Source organism: Macaca thibetana, chromosome 7, assembly GCF_024542745.1.
Source record: "Macaca thibetana thibetana isolate TM-01 chromosome 7, ASM2454274v1, whole genome shotgun sequence".
Taxonomy (NCBI): Eukaryota; Metazoa; Chordata; class Mammalia; order Primates; family Cercopithecidae; genus Macaca; species Macaca thibetana.
The window spans coordinates 72,618,070-72,635,686 of NC_065584.1; the positions used below are offsets into that span (position 1 = coordinate 72,618,070).

General features: G+C 39.3%; 2 protein-coding genes across 4 annotated transcripts in view; both read right to left on the reverse strand.

Moving 5' to 3' along the window:
- Positions 1–17,617, reverse strand: part of PSMA6 (proteasome 20S subunit alpha 6) — a 205,501-nt gene that overhangs the window by 140,998 nt on the left and 46,886 nt on the right. The gene's annotated exons all lie outside the window — the stretch shown is intronic.
- PRORP (protein only RNase P catalytic subunit) overlaps positions 1–17,617 on the reverse strand; it is a 149,370-nt gene that overhangs the window by 95,680 nt on the left and 36,073 nt on the right. For 2 of the 3 annotated variants that reach the window (XM_050798100.1, XM_050798101.1), the window contains exon 5: positions 1,132–1,239. In XM_050798100.1, the coding sequence (XP_050654057.1) occupies positions 1,132–1,239 (108 nt within the window). Of the gene's footprint in view, positions 1–1,131; positions 1,240–2,208; positions 2,456–17,617 lie in introns of those variants that run through there. The other variant, XM_050798102.1, reaches the window with a different exon arrangement.

A 17,617-nucleotide genomic window follows, 5' to 3' on the forward strand; every position in this document is an offset into this window, starting at 1 on the left:
GGGTTTCACCGTGTCAGCCAGGATGGTCTCGATCTCCTGACCTCGTGATCCGCCCGCCTCGGCCTCCCAAAGTGCTGGGATTACAGGCTTGAGCCACCGCGCCCGGCCCTTATCATTACTTTTTAATTTTTTTGAGACAGTTTCACTCTTGTTGCCCAGGCTGGAGTGCAATGGCGCAATCTCGGTTCACCACAACCTCCGCCTCCCATGTTCAAGCAATTCTCCTGCCTCAGCCTCCCGAGTAGCTGGGATTACAGGCATGTGCCACCATGCCCAACTAATTTTTGTATTTTTAGTAGAGACAGGGTTTCACCATGTTGGCCAGGCTTGTCTCGAACGCCTGACCTCAGGTGATCTGCCAGCCTCGGCCTCCCAGAGTGCTGGGATTACAGGCATGAGCCACTGTGCCCGCCAGTGGCAGCAATTTTTAAGACACAGTTTAATTACAGATGAATGGCTATAGATTGTCAGTGATAAGTGCCACAAATCTGAAACCCAGGAGCTCTCTACAATCCAATTTTGATATTATGACTGTTTTCTATAGATTTACTATACAAAATTAGCCTCAATTTTTTAATCTACAAAATAGAGATGAAAGTAACTGCTAATTGCTGCTATGAAAAATGATATTCTTATTAGAAACTAGTAGGGCATTTATAAATTGACAAATGGCTACCATATAGAAAAAAAACTGCTTAGGTTAATTTATGAATATACTATGTTTGGAAAAAACAAATGTGAGTAATGAGTGATTAATATCTCTTGATACTGTATATTGATAATTTTCAAATATAAGAATATGACCCACAGGGAAATGACAGAGTGATCCCAAAGAGAAAGCAGAAACCCAGAAGAAGGTTAGTTTTATACAAAACAGGAAAATCTGGCCCTGCATTGCAATCTTTCTTTTAATTCCTCACTTTTAATCGCTTTCTCCCAGCCTTGAAGAGCAACTTATTTGTGATGAAAATAGTAAATGTTAGGGGAGCATGCAGTTGGTCATTGTGGCACCCTGAGGACCTTAGTTTTAGAGGAAGAAAAACTGAGGAGCTAAGAGCCCCAAGAAGGTCATAAATGGGTACAACAAATGTTTCCAGAGATGTGGAATAACAAAGTAAAACTTATACTTACAACTTGAGATTCACGAGCTTTAGGAAACATTTTGGCAACGTTGAGGCCATCAATGACAATATCAAAAGGAGGACAAGATTTTACGAAGTTCTCAAATCTCTTAAGTTCCTAATAAAGAAAAGTCAGACAAAACATTATTAAGAACTTAGTAAGGACTTTATTATAAACACACTGCAGTAAACCTTATTACTGTTTTGATAATTCAAAATATTCATCCCTTAAAAATACACAAACACACACACACACACAGAATATTCTCAAAATTAAATCTGAAAAAGCCAGCCTAATGGATGCAACTGCAAACAATTATCTAACACACTTTATAATCTTATAGTACTTTACACTTCACAAAGCACTTTCATACGTAATTTCATTTGATCTGCAGCTGGCCTATCTAGACTTCTGAATTAACCCACATGATAGTTATGATAAGAATGAACTGTCAAAATCTCTAAGTCCTGTTCTATAAGCCAAGGAGAAGTGAACCTTAGATATGCCACACTACCATTGCAACTGTGCTGAAAGAACAAGGCTGTAAAACGTATAGGTCCTCTTTTGTCATTAAGAGCTTTTATTATGGCTGTTTTGGAGAGGTAAAGATTCAGTCAATCATTAATTCAAAAAATATTTGCTGAGCACCTACTATATGCCTAGCAGTTTATCAAAGAGACAAAACAAAACAGAACAAAAAAATCCCACTTAATGGAGCTTAGTGGGAGGATGCACAAAATAAAACAAGTAAATAAGTAAATAATATTAAATGTGAGAATGCTATGGAGAAAAAAAAGAGGGGAGGGAGTTCCACCTCTGGTAATGATGGAATAGTTTGTATTGGATTACTAGATAATAATATAAATTCTAGATAAATACCCAGCAATTTGAAAGTACCAAAGAATGAGCAAAAGCAGGCAGAAACTGGAGAGGACATGACATTTGAAAGGTTTGGTAGTTTTAAAATCTGTCTGAAAATTAGTTGACACTCCCCTCTCAAAAGGTGGGGTCTAATACCCTGTGCTTGAATACGGGCTCTCCTTTGTAACTGCCTCAATGAATAGGATGTGGCAGAAGTGACATTACGTGATTTCTGAGGCTAGGAAATAAAAGATAATACAGCATTCATCTGGCTCTCACTCTCAGGATGCTTGCTCTTGGAAACCAGCCATCCTGAGAATGCCCAAGTAGACGTTACATGTAAGTGTTCCATCTGACAGTCCAACGGAATCTCACCAACAGCCAGCTAGCATCAATTACCACACCGATAAGACTGAGGGGGATTTCAAGATGACCCCTAGCCCCTATTTGACTACAACAATAGGAGACCCAAGCAAGAACCATCAACGAAGTCTCATTAACCCCTAGAACCGCGAGAGAGAACAACAATAATAATAGTAATAAATGGTTGTGTTTTTTTAATGCCACTATATTTGGGAAAATAAAGGAAAGAAAAGAAGGGAATTATACCAGGTAAAATTTGTCTAGGTCAGCGGGCAATCTCCAGACAGTGTGACCAGCAGGAACAACTGGAAATCAAGCAGAAAGCTGCAGAACTTACTGATTTGAGGATAGAGAAGACAGAGTTTGAGGCAACCAGAGGCTGGAAAATGATGGGGAATCCTAGAAAGGATAAAACCACAAAATTTGCACATAAATCTCCTCAAATTCTTGGGTAAAACATGATCTGCACATGCTTGGAGAAGATTCCAAAGAGCCCAGCAAAAAAGCAACAGCTGAAAGACTTGAAAGACCTAACCAGAGATCTCAGCTGCTACCCACTGCAAGGGAGACAGTTTGGAGACTAAGTCTAAAGAACTTTAACAGCCTACTAAATTAGCAAAAAATCAGTAATTTCCAGACAAACATAGATAATCTCTAAAGCCTCTGCAATGTGTCATTCACAATGTCTGATACACAATTAAAAATTAATAAACATAAAAAATACAAACATGTGATCCACACAGTCAAGAAAAAAGGGATTCAAAATAAATCAATCTGGGCTGGGCGCAGTGGCTCAAGCCTGTAATCCCAGTACTTTGGGAGGCTGAGGTGGGTGGATCACTTGATGTCAGGAGTTCAAGACCAGCCTGGCCAACATGGTGAAACCTCATCTCTACCAAAAATATAAAAATTAGCTGGGCATGGTGGTGCATGCCTGTAATCCCAGCTACTCAGGAGGCTAAGGCAAGAGAATCACTTGATCTCGGGAAGCGTAGGTTGCAGTTAGCCAAGATCATGCCACTGCATTCCAGCTTTGGCAACAGAGAGAAACTCCATCTCCAAAAACAAAAATGAAACTGGCTGGGCACAGTGGCTCACACCTGTAATCCCAGCACTTTGGGAGGCCAAGGCAGGCGGATCATGAGGTCAAGAGATCAAGACCATCCTGGCCAACATGGTGAAACCCCGTCTCTACTAAAAGTAAAAAAATTAACTTAAGGCCGGGCGCAGTGGCTCAAGCCTGTAATCCGTAATCCCAGCACTTTGGGAGGGCGAGACGGGCGGATCACGAGGTCAGGAGATCGAGACCATCCTGGCTAACCCGGTGAAACCCCGTCTCTACCAAAAAAATACAAAAAACTAGCTGGGCGAGATGGCGGGTGCCTGTAGTCCCAGCTACTCGGGAGGCTGAGGCAGGAGAATGGCGTAAATCTGGGAGGCGGAGCTTGCAGTGAGCTGAGATCCGGCCACTGCACTCCAACCTGGGCCACAGAGCGAGACTCCGTCTCAAAAAAAAAAAAAAAAAATTAACTTAAAAATAAAAAATTAGCTGGGCATGGTGGCGCACACCTGTAGTCCCAGCTACTTGGGAGGCTAAGGCAGGAGAATTGCTTGAACCCGGGAGGCGAACGTTGCAGTGAGCTGAGATCGTGCAACTGCACTCCAGCCTGGTGACAGAGTGAGACTCCGCCTCAAAAAAAAAAGAAAGAAAGAAAGAAACCAATCCAAAGGGTAGATGCTTGAGTTAGCAGATAAGAACTATAAAGTAACTATTGCAAATATAATCAAGAATTATGCCTGTAATTCCAGCACTTTGGGAGGCTGAGGCAGGTGGATCACCTGAGGTCAGGAGTTCGAGACCAGCCTGGCCAACATGGTGAAACCCTGTCTCTACTAAAAATACAAAATTTAGCCAGGCATGGTGGCACACACCTGTAATCCCAGCGACTTGGGAGGCTAAGGCAGGAGAATCACTTGAACCTGGGAGGCGAGGCTTGCAGTGAGCCAAGATTGTACCACTGTGCTCCAGCCTGGGCAACAGAGTGAAACTCCATCTCAAAAAAAAAAAAAAAAGTAAAGGTAAATATAGTCATAATGAATGCAAAGAAAGAAAATCTCCACAGAGATTGTAAACTAGAAAAATTAACAAAATGAACATTATAGAACCAAAAACCACAAATGTGAAATAAAATATTCATAGGATGGATTTAATAGCAGATTGGAGATGGCAGAAGAAACAGTCAGTGAACATGAAAGACAGAGCAACAAAAAACTATACAATTTAATGAAAACAAAAAGCTGAATTGGGTCTCAGTAACCTGTGGTACAATATCAAACAGATTAACATGTGTAATTACAGTCCAGAAGGAGAGGATAGAAAGGACAGAGTAGTAAAAAGTATTTGAATGGCCAAAACATCCCCAAATTTGATGAAATACATAACTTGCCCAAGAAGCAGAGCAAACTCAAAGCAGAATATACACAAAGAAAACCATAAGTAAAACTATAACTAGGTACATCATAGTAAAACTGATGAAAATCAAAAATAGAAAAACCTTAAAAGCAGTCAGAAAAAAAGGATACATAACATAAAAAAGAATAATAATACAAATGACAGTTTAGTTTTCATCAGACACAACGGGGCCAGAGAACATCTTTAAAAGGATGACAGACAACAAATAAAATAACAACAACACAAAACTGCTTTCAATCCACAATTCTGTATCTAGTAAAAATATCCTTTAAAAATTGAGGCCAAAAAAAAATTAAGGTAAAATAAAGATATATTCAGGTAAATGAAAACAGAGAATTCATCACCAGCAAGCCTGCAACATAAGGAACGCTAAAGCTGGCCAGTGCCATGGCTTATGCCTGTAATCCCAGCATTTTGAGAGGCCCAGGTAGGATGATCACTTGAGGTCAGGAATTCAAGACCAGCCTAGGCAACATAGCAAGATACTGTCTCTACAAAAGAGAAAGAAGGCTGGGCACGGTGGCTCATGCTTGTAATCCCAGCACTTTGGGAGGCCGAGGCGGGCAGATCACCTGAGGTTGGGAGTTCAAGACCTGCTTGACAAACATGGAGAAACTCCGTCTCTACTAAAAATACAAAATTAGCTGGGTGTGGTGGCACATGCCTGTAATCCCAGCTGCTCAGGAGCCTGAGGCAGGAGAATTGCTTGAATCCGGGAGGCAGAGGTTGTGGTGAGCTGAGATTGAGCCATTATACTCCAGCCTGGGCAACAAGAGTGAAATTCTGTCACAAAAAAAAAAAAAAAAGGAAAGAAAAGAAAGAAAGAAATGCTAAAGCAATTTCTTCAGGCTGGGGAAATAATATCAGATGAAAAGCTAGACTTGGAAGAAATGAAAAAACACCAAAAATAAAATGATAAAGATGTGGGTATTTATAAAAAAGAATATACTTTTTCCTCTTTTAATTTCTTTAAAAGACATATGACTACTTAAAGCAAAACTTATCACAGCACTACCTTATAGGGCTTAAAACATATACAGATGTAACATATGTTTTAAGCTACAATAAAACAATAGCACAAAGACCAGGAAGTGGTAAATGGAATCCTACTGCTATAATGTTCTGATATTTCATGTGAAATTGTTCAATATAAATTCTAAGTAGACTGAATTAAGTTAAGGATTCAGATTGTAAAGTTCAAATCGTACATTTAAAAAATAATGTAGATCTATAGGCCAGAGCTGATAAAATTTTTAAAAAGTTAAAAAAAAAAGTAGAAAGGTATAGATAAAAGCCAATAGATGAATTAAATGAAAAATTAAAAGAAACTGGATTAACCCAAAAGGAGACATGAAAGGAGAAACAGAAGAACAAAAAGCAGATGGGATAAATAGAAGACAAATAGCAAAATAAAATGTTTAAATCCAACCTTATAAAAAATGCTATCTATAATAGATGTACTTATCTTTAATACAGAATAAGTGGGAAGTGAAAAGTAGGGAAAAATATGTATCATGCATCAGTAAGTTTAAGAAACTTGGAACGGTGACACTAACGTTAGACAAAATAGACTTGGAAGAAAAGGAGTACTACAAAAAGAAGGGACATTTCATAATGATGACAGGATCAATACATCAAAGTCATAAGAATAGAGCTTCAAGATGTGGATAAAGGAAAAGCTGACAGAACAAAGGAGGAATAGGTAAATCTACAATTACAGATGGAGATTTCAATACCTTATCTGCATAATTGATTGAACAAGTAGGTAAAAATCAGTAAGGACTTAGAAGACAAATCTGTCTCTGTAGGACACTATGCCCAACAATAGCAGACTACATATTCTTTTTCAAGTGCACATGGAACATCTACCAAGACAGACCACAATCTAGGCCATTGATACGGTTTGGCTTTGTGTCCCCACCCAAATCTCATCTTGAATTGTAATCCCCAGGTGTTGAAGGAGAGACCTGGTAAAAAGTGATTAGATTATGGGGGTGGTTTCTTCCATGATGTTCTCGTGATAGTGAGTGAATTCTCACGAGATCTGAAGGTTTTATAAATGGTAGTTTTTCCTGTGCTCTCACATGCTCTCTTGCCTGCTGCCGTGTAAGACGTGCCTGCTTCCCCTTCTGCCATCATTGTAAGTTTCCTAAGCCTCCCTAGCCATGCAGAACCTTGAGTCAATTAAACCTCTTTTCTCTGTAAATTTACCCAGGTCCAGACAGTTCTTTATAGCAGTATTAGAATAGACTAACCATAAAATAAGTTTCAGTACATTTCAAAATCCTGAGATCTTAAAGAGTATATTTGCTGATACACACACACACACACTTAAACAAAAAACCAATAGCAGTAAAATATCTATAAAAGCCGCAAATATTCCTAAATACACTTCTCAATAACCCAAGGATCAAAAAAAATTACAAAGGGAATTAGGAAATATTTTGAACTAAGTGATAATAAAAATTACATACCAAAATTCAGGGGATGCAGTGTACTAGTACTTAGCAAGAAATATAAAGCTTTAAATACTTATATAAAAAGAAGAAAGGTCATAAAAATTGACCTAAGTTTTCAACTTAAAAAGGTGGAAAAAGAAGAGCAAATTAAATTTCAAAGAAAGTAGAATAATAATAAGCAGAAATCAAAGAAATAGGAAAAGCTAATAAGGCAAAATGTTGAAAAAAAAAAAGAATGAACCTCAATCCCTATTTCACTTCACACACACAAAATATATCTAAATAGATCATAAACCTAAAAGCCAAAACTATGAAAATTCTAGAAGAAAACAGGAAAATTCTTAGCAACATCAGAATAGGCATAAATTTCTTGGGTAACATATAAAGTCATCATTAATATTCACAGGTGGGGCCCTTGATACAATGCCCTTGAAAAGGTTACAACATAATTTTTGTAACATTCTTGCCAAAAATGCCAACCCAAATCTTATCATAAGGAAATATCAGATAAACCCAAATTGAGAGACATGTTACAAAATAATAGGCCTATGCTTTATTATTATTTTTTTTTAAGTTGAGGTCCAAGAAAGACAAAGAAAACTGAGATTAAAAGAGACCAAAGAAACATGACAACTAAATCCAATGTGTGGTCATAGTTTGGATCTAGAGGAAGGAAAAGCTTGTTAAGGACATTATTGGGACAAGTGACAAAACCTGAGTATCAACTCTCGATTAGATAATCTTATCATATCAATGTTACAAAGATGATAACAATAACCTTTGGTCCAATAACTATTATAAAATACTCAACATCATTAGTCTTTAGGAAAATGCAAATTTAAAACCATAGCAAGATATCATTATAGACCCACTAGCATGGCCGAAATTAAAAAGACTGACCCATGACAAATATGTGGAGCAAATGGACTTTCCAAACATTGCTGGTGGGAATGCAGGAGGGTACAACTACTTTGGAAAATAATTCAGCAGTTTCTTACAAAGTTAAGCATATATTTATCATATAACTGAGCAGTCCCATTTATGAGTATTCACAGGAGAAATATGAAAATACACATCCACACAAAGACTTATATTGAATGTTAACAGTGGCTTTATTCCTAATTGCCAAAAACTGAGAACAATTCAAGTGTCTATTAACTAATGAAGGAATGGGGGAAGAATGTGGTGTTAAAGCCAGTTGCTTTAACACTCCTTTTCTTCTAATCCTTAGAAAATATTATCTGTGTCTGCAGTACATGGATATAGTTAACATGTGACAATCACTGCTTTTTATGTAAAGTTTTGAGTATGCATTATTGTTTTCCACTTATTTCTTCTTAGTTGCTAGAGTAGGACATTAAGTGAGAAAGGTCTTTTTAAAGAAACTGGCTTTAGTCATAGTAGATGTGGAAAAACAGGGGAATACCAGCTATTTTGGTTGGAAGCAGTGCTCTTAACATGGGAACAACAATAAAAAATGCATCTCTGTGTCTAATTACTTCCTGTGCATTCTTTAAACCATGGAGGCCAATCCTAAATAAGAACATTAACATGACTGCCTTAATGAAAATGAAGCCACATGGCTAAAAAGTATCATTGCAACCTAACAACTAACATGGAGGTTAGAGAAATTTTAAACTGGCAACAACAGTACTGTAAACTAAAGAGAAGTTTGGGAGAGTTCTCCTAACTAAATGACCAATGGTAATCAATGGTAATTTATTGATACAAACTATCTTAGCACATTTCTCCAGCTTTTGAGACAAAAAAGAGTAGAGGTAACTCAAAGTAAAGCAGGAAAAATACTTTAACTCAATTTCAGAAACAAGGGCTGCATTAAACAGAAAAACCGGTGATGGTTTCCTTACCACATGTCAAACATCTCTCAACCAAGTTTCCTTTACCATTCAATCCAGGTGGTCCATTAGCTGTTTTCTTCTATCCTAATTAAGTAATTAACCTTTAAGGCAGGAGAGTTAGGAGAACACAGCATCTTTGGACACTTTATCATCTAAAGACGAGTGGTATAAGCAGGTAATGGGACTGAAAGTGAGATAAGACAAGTACATGACACCAAGGAATAATCTGTCATATGCTGTTCAGAGGAGAATTATAAACCGCATCTGACTCGATAAGCCAGAGTGGAAAAATGCCCCATCTTCATGCAGCTAACCAGATAAACTGGACTAATATCCTGATGAGTCTAGATCCAAAAGGTGGAAATTGCCAGCATCCAAAAGGACAATGAAGGGGTAAGTACACTCTGCCCATCTACCTAATGGCTTATGCTGAGCATTAATGGATCTCTTTTCTCAAGGATAATTCAATAGGATGAAAAAATCCTTCACAGGCCAATGAAAGATACGACAACATTTGTTAGGAGTTTTGCTTTAAAGATTCAGATAGGCCGGGCACAGTGGCTCACGCCTGTAATCCCAGCACTTCGGGAGGCCAAGGTGGGCGGATCACAAGGTCAAGAGATCAAGACTATCCTGTTCAACATGGTGAAACCCTGTCTCTACTAAAAATACCCAAAAAATTATCTGGGCATGGTGGCACACACCTGTAGTCTCAGCTACTCAGGAGGCTGAGGCAGAAGAATCGCTTGAACCCCAAAGGCAGAGGTTGCAGTGAGCTGAGATTGCGCCACTGCACTCCAGCCTGGCGACAGTGAGACTCCGTCTCAAAAAAAAAAAAAAAAAAAAAAAAGATTCAGATAAAAGCATGTTCTGAAACTCAAATACAATTCAGAATTTAGAAGACCTCTGCCTGGATCCCTCAAAGAAGAGGACAAATTTGGTTGTATCTATGAAGAAAGAGCAATAAGCTTTAAGGAAAGAATAGCAACAGATGCAAAGAGATCCAAAATTAAAATAGAAATGAAAAAAATGCAACAACAGAATTTAAATATGCTTTGAAAGCAGTAAAGATTAGAAATAATATACTAGAACATGGATTTCATGAAATGCATCACAAATTTTGAGAAATTCTACTTCAGTGCAGAAGAAGAAAAAGAATGTTAAGAGAAAGAACATTATAGGTATGAGGGACAGAGAACAGAGATCTAACTTTTAAGCCTCAAAAGGGTGTTCTCAAGGAATAAATCAAAACAAAAAGAATTTTTTTTTTTAAATGAAATTTCAAGATTAAAAAATACCTACATTTTGGCCGGGTACAGTGGCTCATACCTATAATCCCAGCACTTTGGGAGGCTGAGGCGGGTGGATCACTTGAGGCCAGAAGTTCAAGACCAGACTGGCCAACATGGTGAAACCTTGTCTCTACAAAAAATACAAAAATTAGCTGGGCGTAGTGGCCAGCGCCTGTCATCCCAACTACCCAGGAGGCTGAGGCAGAACTGCTGGAACCCAGGAGGTAGAGGTTGCAGTGAGCCAAGATTGTGCCACTGCACTCCAGACTGGGCGACAGAGCAAGACTCTGTCTCCAAAAAAAACCTCACATTTTAAAGGACACATGACATGAAATTCAGGGAAACAATGAAAAAAATCACCTAATCACATCCCCACAAAATTTTTAATTGTGAGGTTAAAGAAAAAAATCCTACACACTTCCAAGTCAAATAATACCATAAACTTACATAGTGCTTTCCATGTGCCATGTAGATCACAATGCTATTAAGAAACAAAAATTCTAAGCACTTTACATATACTAACTTTCTTAATGCTGAAACAATGGTATGAGGGTTTGAGGTAGATATTATCATTTTTCCCACTTAACAGATTAGGAGAATAGAGCATAGGGAAGTTAAGCAGATCACCTAACTAGTAAATGGTGAACTTTGGGTTCAAAATCCAGAAGTTCATTCTCTCGTACTATCCCTCAGAGCAACAAAAATCAAGCTGGACCCCAGCTACTCAGGAGGCTGAGGCAGGAAGATTGCTGGAGTCCGGGGGTTCCAGTTCAGCCTGGGCAACATAGTAAGACCCCATCTCAAAACTAAGAAATTCAAGCTAGAAATCCCAAAAGCCAGAAGACATCAAAACAACTATGTTTGGCCGGGCGCAGTGGCTCAAGCCTGTAATCCCAGCACTTTGGGAGGCCGAGACGGGCGGATCACAAGGTCAGGAGATCGAGACCATCCTGGCGAACCCGGTGAAACCCCCTCTCTACTAAAAAATACAAAAAACTAGCCGGGCGAGGTGGTGGGCGCCTGTAGTCCCAGCTACTCGGGAGGCTGAGGCAGGAGAATGGCGTGAACCCGGGAGACGGAGCTTGCAGTGAGCTGAGATCCGGCTACTGCACTCCAGCCTGGGTGACAGAGCGAGACCCTGTCTCAAAAAAAAAAAAAAAAAAAAAAAAAAAAAAAAACTATGTTTAAGGATCATGGAGTAGTTTACACATGGGGCCTAAACCTCTTGGCACATGCACTATAATAGTATTTCCTTCTTCCTATACAGTATATTTTAGTAGTGTGCCCTGTATTCTTAAGCAAGGCATGCCAATCAAGACTGCTGCCCTTCCCTGCAAGGTCCTGCAAACAATGGGAAAGAAACTTTGCAAATGTCCTTCATGAGTTTTTTGGCTTAGAAATCCTACTTTCTTTGATGTGGTCTCCCTATTTTATTTAAGGACCTACATCACTCCCACTCCCCTACTCCCTCCCCAAAAGAGACTAATAAGGACTAATGGTATTTCACCTGGATATGTCTCATTGAGAGGTGACAACGTGCTAGCAGCCCTCACTCTCTGTGCCTCCTTGGCCACCAGCCTTGGCTTCCACTCTGGCGGCACTTGAGGAGCCCACGGCACCCTGGGAGCCCCTCTCTGAGCTGGCTGAGGCCAGAGCCTCCTCCCTCTACTTCTGGGGAGGTGTGGAGGGAGAGGGGCGGGTGGGAACCGGGGCTGCGCTCCCGGGCCCTTGTGAGTTCCGGGGGGCATGGGCGTAGGCTCGGCCGCCGGGCACACGGAACAGCCAGCAAGCACCGCCGGCCCAGGGCAGTGAGGGGCTTAGCACCCGGGCCAGCAGCTGCAGAGGTTGCCGGGTCCCCCAGCAGTGCCGGCCCGCCAGAGCCGCACTCAAATTCTCACCGGGCCCTAGCTGCCTCCCCCTGGGCAGGGCTTGGGACCTGCAGCCCGCCATGTCTGAGCTTCTCCCCATGCGGTGGGCTCCCTCAGGGCCTGAGCCTCCCCTACAGGTGCCGCCTCCTGCTCCGTGGCGACTGGTGCCATCCCGGTCCCACGGACAGCCCAAGGGCTGAGGAGTGCAGGTCTGGCTTGGGACTGGCAGGCAGCTGGCTTGCAGCCCTAGTGCAGGATCCACTGGGTGAAGCCAGCTGGGCTCCTGAACCAGATGGGGACTTGGAGAACTTTTAGATCTAGCTGGAGGATTGTATGTGCACCAATCAGCACTCTGTGACTCTGTGTCTAGCACAAGGATTGTAAATGCACCAATCAGCACTCTGCGTCTAGCTCAGGGTTTGTAAATACACCAATCAGCACTCTGTCAAAACGGACCAATCAGCTCTCTGTAAAGTGGACCAATCAGCAGGATATGGGTGGGGCCAGATAAGGGAATAAAAGCAGGGTGCCCCAGCCAGCCAGCCAGCCAGCCAGCCAGCGGCAACCTCCTTGGGTACCCTTCCACACTGTGGAAGCTTTATTCTTTCGCTCTTTGCAATAAATCTTGGGGCTGCTCACTTTGGGTCCACACTGCCTTTATGAGCTGCACTACTCACCAGGAAGGTCTGCAGCTTCACTTGTGACGGCGAGACCACGAACTCACCAGAAGGAAGAAACTCCAGACACATCTAAATGTCTGAAGGAACAAATTCTGGACACACTATCTTTAAGAACTGTAACACTGCGAGGGTCTGCGGCTTCATTCTTGAAGTCAGTGATGAAGTATTTTTATTTTTTCCTTGTTTTTATCTATTTTAGTATTTCAACTTTTATTTCAGATACAAGGGATCCATGTGGAGGTTTGTTACGTGGGTATACTGTACCCAGGCAGTGAACATAGTACCCAGTAGGTAGCTTTTCAACCCACACCCCGCCCCCTCTAGCAGTCTGCATTGTCTGTTGTTCCCATGTTTATGTCCATGTATGCTCAATGTTTAGTTCCCATTTATAAGAACTTGCAGTATCTGCTTTTCTCTTCCTGAATTAATTTGCTTAGGATTATAGCCTCCAGCTCCATCCATGTTGCTGCAAAGGACATGACTTTGTTCTTTTTTACGGTTGCCTAGTATTCCATGGTGTATAGTACCACATTTTCTTTAGCCAGTCCACCACTGATTGGCACTAGGTTGATTCCATGTCTTTGCTATTGTGAGTAGCACAGCAATGCACATGTGAGTGGATGTGTCTTTTTGGTATAATGATTCATTTCCCTTTGGGTATACACACAGCAGTGGGATTGCTGAGTTAAATGGTTGCTCTGTTTTAAGTTATTTGAGAAATCTCCAAGCTGCTTTCCACAGTGGCTGAACTAATTTACATCCCGTCAACAGTGTATAAGCATTCCCCTTTCTCTGCAGCCTCATACTGGTACAAAAACAGACATACAGACCAATGGAACAGAACAGAAAACTCAGAAACAAAGCTGTACATTCGCATACACCTGATTTTTGACAAGGCCAACAAAAACAAGCAATGGGGAAAGGAATTCCTATTCAATAAATGGTGCTGGGATAACTGGCTAGTTATATGTAGCAGAATGAAACTGGACCCTTAACTTTCACCACATATCAAAATTAACACAAGATGGATTAAAGATTTAAATGTAAACCCTCAAACTATAAAAATCCTAGAAGAAAACCTAGGAAATACCCTTCTTGACTTCAGCCTTGGCAAAGAATTTTTGGTTAAGTCCCCAAGAGCAACTGTAACAAAAACAAAAATTGACAAGTGGGACCTAATTAATTAATTAAAGAGACTCTGTATAGCAAAATAAACTATTTACTTTAAACAGACAACTTACGGAATAGGAGAAAATATTTACAAACTGCATCCAACAAAGGGCTAATATCCAGAATCTATAAGGAACTTAATTCAACAAGCAAAAAACAACCCCATTAAAAAACAGGCAAAAGACATGAACAGACACTTCTCAAAAGAAGGCATACAAGTGGTTAATAAACATGAAAAAATGCTCCATATCACTAATCATCAGAGAAATGCAAATTAAAACCACAATGAGATGCCATCTCACACCAGTTAGAATGGCTATGATTTAAAACATCAAATAATAAGGTGGTTTTTTAACTGCAGGTCACAACACCTTACTAGGTCATGAGATCAATTTAATACAGTTGCAACCAGCATTTCGGAGAGAAATAAACAGAACTAAAAATAGAGCGCAACAAATACAGCAAGAGTCCATAATTTTTTTAATGTATAAATTTTTTTTATTTATAAATGTGTTATTACATATAATGTATATTGTATCTGTGTTGTGTTCAAAAATGCTTAAAAGCTACTGGTAATAGGACTCTGTCACATATATAAAACGTGATTTTGCCCCAGGGAACATTGCTAATACATTTTATCATAGGCCTATAATATTTACCTCTGGTAAGTTTATTAAAGAAAGTGCCAGAACCCAAGTTATAAAAATTAGCTCTAATAGATATTACATATATCATGAAACTACAATAATCAAAATAGTGTCATACTGTTAAGAAGTATGCAGATTAGTGAATCAGAAAAGAAGGTCCAAAAAGAGACCTAAATATTCATATGAAGAATTTGGTACATGCTAACAGTAACATCCCACTTTATCACTAGTTGGGTAAAATATGGGTTGCTAAACAAATGATGTTGACACAATTGGCTAATTAGCTGGGGAAGAAATTAAGTTGGAACTATACCTCACATCAGAAAAAAATTCCAAATGGATGAAAAATTTAGAGAAGGCCGGGCGCGGTGGCTCAAGCCTGTAATCCCAGCACTTTGGGAGGCCGAGACGGGCGGATCACGAGGTCAGGAGATCGAGACCATCCTGGCTAACACGGTGAAACCCCATCTCTACTAAAAAAATACAAAAAACTAGCCGGGCGAGGTGGCGGGCGCCTGTAGTCCCAGCTTCTTGGGAGGCTGAGGCAGGAGAATGGCGTAAACCCGGGAGGCGGAGCTTGCAGTGAGCTGAGATCCGGCCACTGCACTCTAGCCTGGGCGACAGAGCAAGACTCCGTCTCAAAAAAAAAAAAAAAAAAAAAAAAAAAAATTTAGAGAAAAACAACAAAAGTGTAGGGAGCAAAAGCAAGTTTTTGTGTTTGTTGGCTTTTCAATAACCTTGCAACAGAAAAAATCTTTCTAAATATGAAACCCAGGAGCCATAAAAGGAAAGTCTGATAAATTTGAATATTTTAAAATGTACATAGAGAAAAAAACATAAGTAAAGCTTCAAAAATTGTAATTTAAACCACAGATTTTTCAAATAAAGAGCTCCTAAAATTGATAAGAAAACAGTCAGAACTCAAAAAACGGGCAAGACAGGAGTAAAGTTTGCAGAAAATAAATATAAGTGACTCTTAAACCTGTGAAAATATGCTCCACCACACTCCAAGAAAACTGTAAATTAATCCTATACTGCAATTTTATTTTTTACTTCATATAGGCAAAGATCAAAATGTTTGATAGCACACTGAATCTTAAAGGTGTGGAGAAAGAATTCTCATATTTTGCTGATTATTAACTAGCAAATATTAATCTATAATTTGCTGAGTATATACTGATAAAATTTCCATGAAGGCCAATCAAAATTAATATGTCTCCATTGTGCTAGCAATTCAATTTGTGGGAATCTATCTTACATCTATATCAGAATGTGAGAAATTACAAATGTGTAAGTGATTCACTGTGGCACTTTTGTAATAGTGGAAGATTTGAAACCACTTAAATACTCATTAATAGAAGACTCAATGAATAATTAAATTGTCATTCCATACAGCCAGAAAGAAGAAAAAAAGAGAAGAGGAAGAGGAGAGGAAGGAGAAAGAAGATAATCTATTTTTTAATCTTGAAATATAAAATGATAGTCCACTATCAACTACATGAAGGACTAAAAAACTTTCCCTAAAAAATTCTCAATCATCTAGAATCATGAGCTAAAGATGCATGCTCCCTAGCAGTTAGGTATTATTTCCAAGTATTAATACATTCTCCTATAAATTCCAGATAGAACAGAATTTACTTACAAGTTTAAAGTTATTTCTTAAATCTTGTCTGAGCTTTGCAGAAAGATCTAACTCAGGTAAAGATAGTTTAGAAATTAAATGTCTAGACAGAATCAGCCATATTATTTTTAATCCCACTCTCCTTCCTTTTCATATCATATTCTGACAGATTTATGGAGAACAGCTAAAAGAAAGGGCAATAGGCAATATATTTTTAATTATAAAATCTTGCTCCTAAATTAGAAAGAAACAAATCAGGCCAAAAAAAGAAAAAAAGAAAAAAAGGCAGTAACACAGCCTGAGTCCTGCAAACCCCAAAACGCTGTTAACTACTTAAAAAAAAAATTCTGCTTTCATTCAAGGAGTTTGTTCGTGTTTACACACCCTGGAAATCCCCTCTGCTTCACAACTAACCCAGAACCTGCTGTAAAGTGCCAATACAGTGCCTAACTTCCCTTCGTCTTTGAAAGGAAACGTGTAGAACATTTAAGCCCCTTCACTGATCAAGTCGCTTCACTTTTCTGGGCCTTACGTTCCTCAGGAATAAAGTGGGGCTATTAATACATACTTCAAAGGGCTATTGTAAGAACTCAATAAAATTAAATGATTTGACTGTAAAAAGTCTATACTATAAAAGCCCCTGTATGTGCTTTAGGTAAATAATAATACCACAAGTTTTACCAATAGTTTGTCAACATTTATAAACTTTTTGGGTTTCAACATTGGATACCAGGAAAGTAACTTTTCCTGCTTCCTATTCCTGACTGAGAAATGGGTTCCTGTCTTCACATGGCAGCAGAGTAGATGAATCCCTGAAAGGACCCATAACCTAACTGCTCCCACATGTATAAGAAAAATATGTCTACATTTCAGTTGTTCCTAGGTATTCTGATTCGGGGGCCAAAAAGACCATTTAGCTTGTCACCTTCAAAGGGCACTAGACTGAGGTAAGATCCATCCCTTTGTAGTACGCATGTATGCGTGGTTCATAAATCAGGTTTCTCGGCTGAGGACTGCCTGTAGTGCATCCTTAAGGATTACTTTATGCTTTACAGTGTGCATATGTCTTCTGATCTATCCTCAAAACAAACCTGTGAGAAAACTGAGATGCGGACAGAAAGACCAAATTAATGACAACAAAAAAATACAGAATCTTTATTTCTAATTCCATTTACTAATGACTTCATTGAATTGAATGAGCT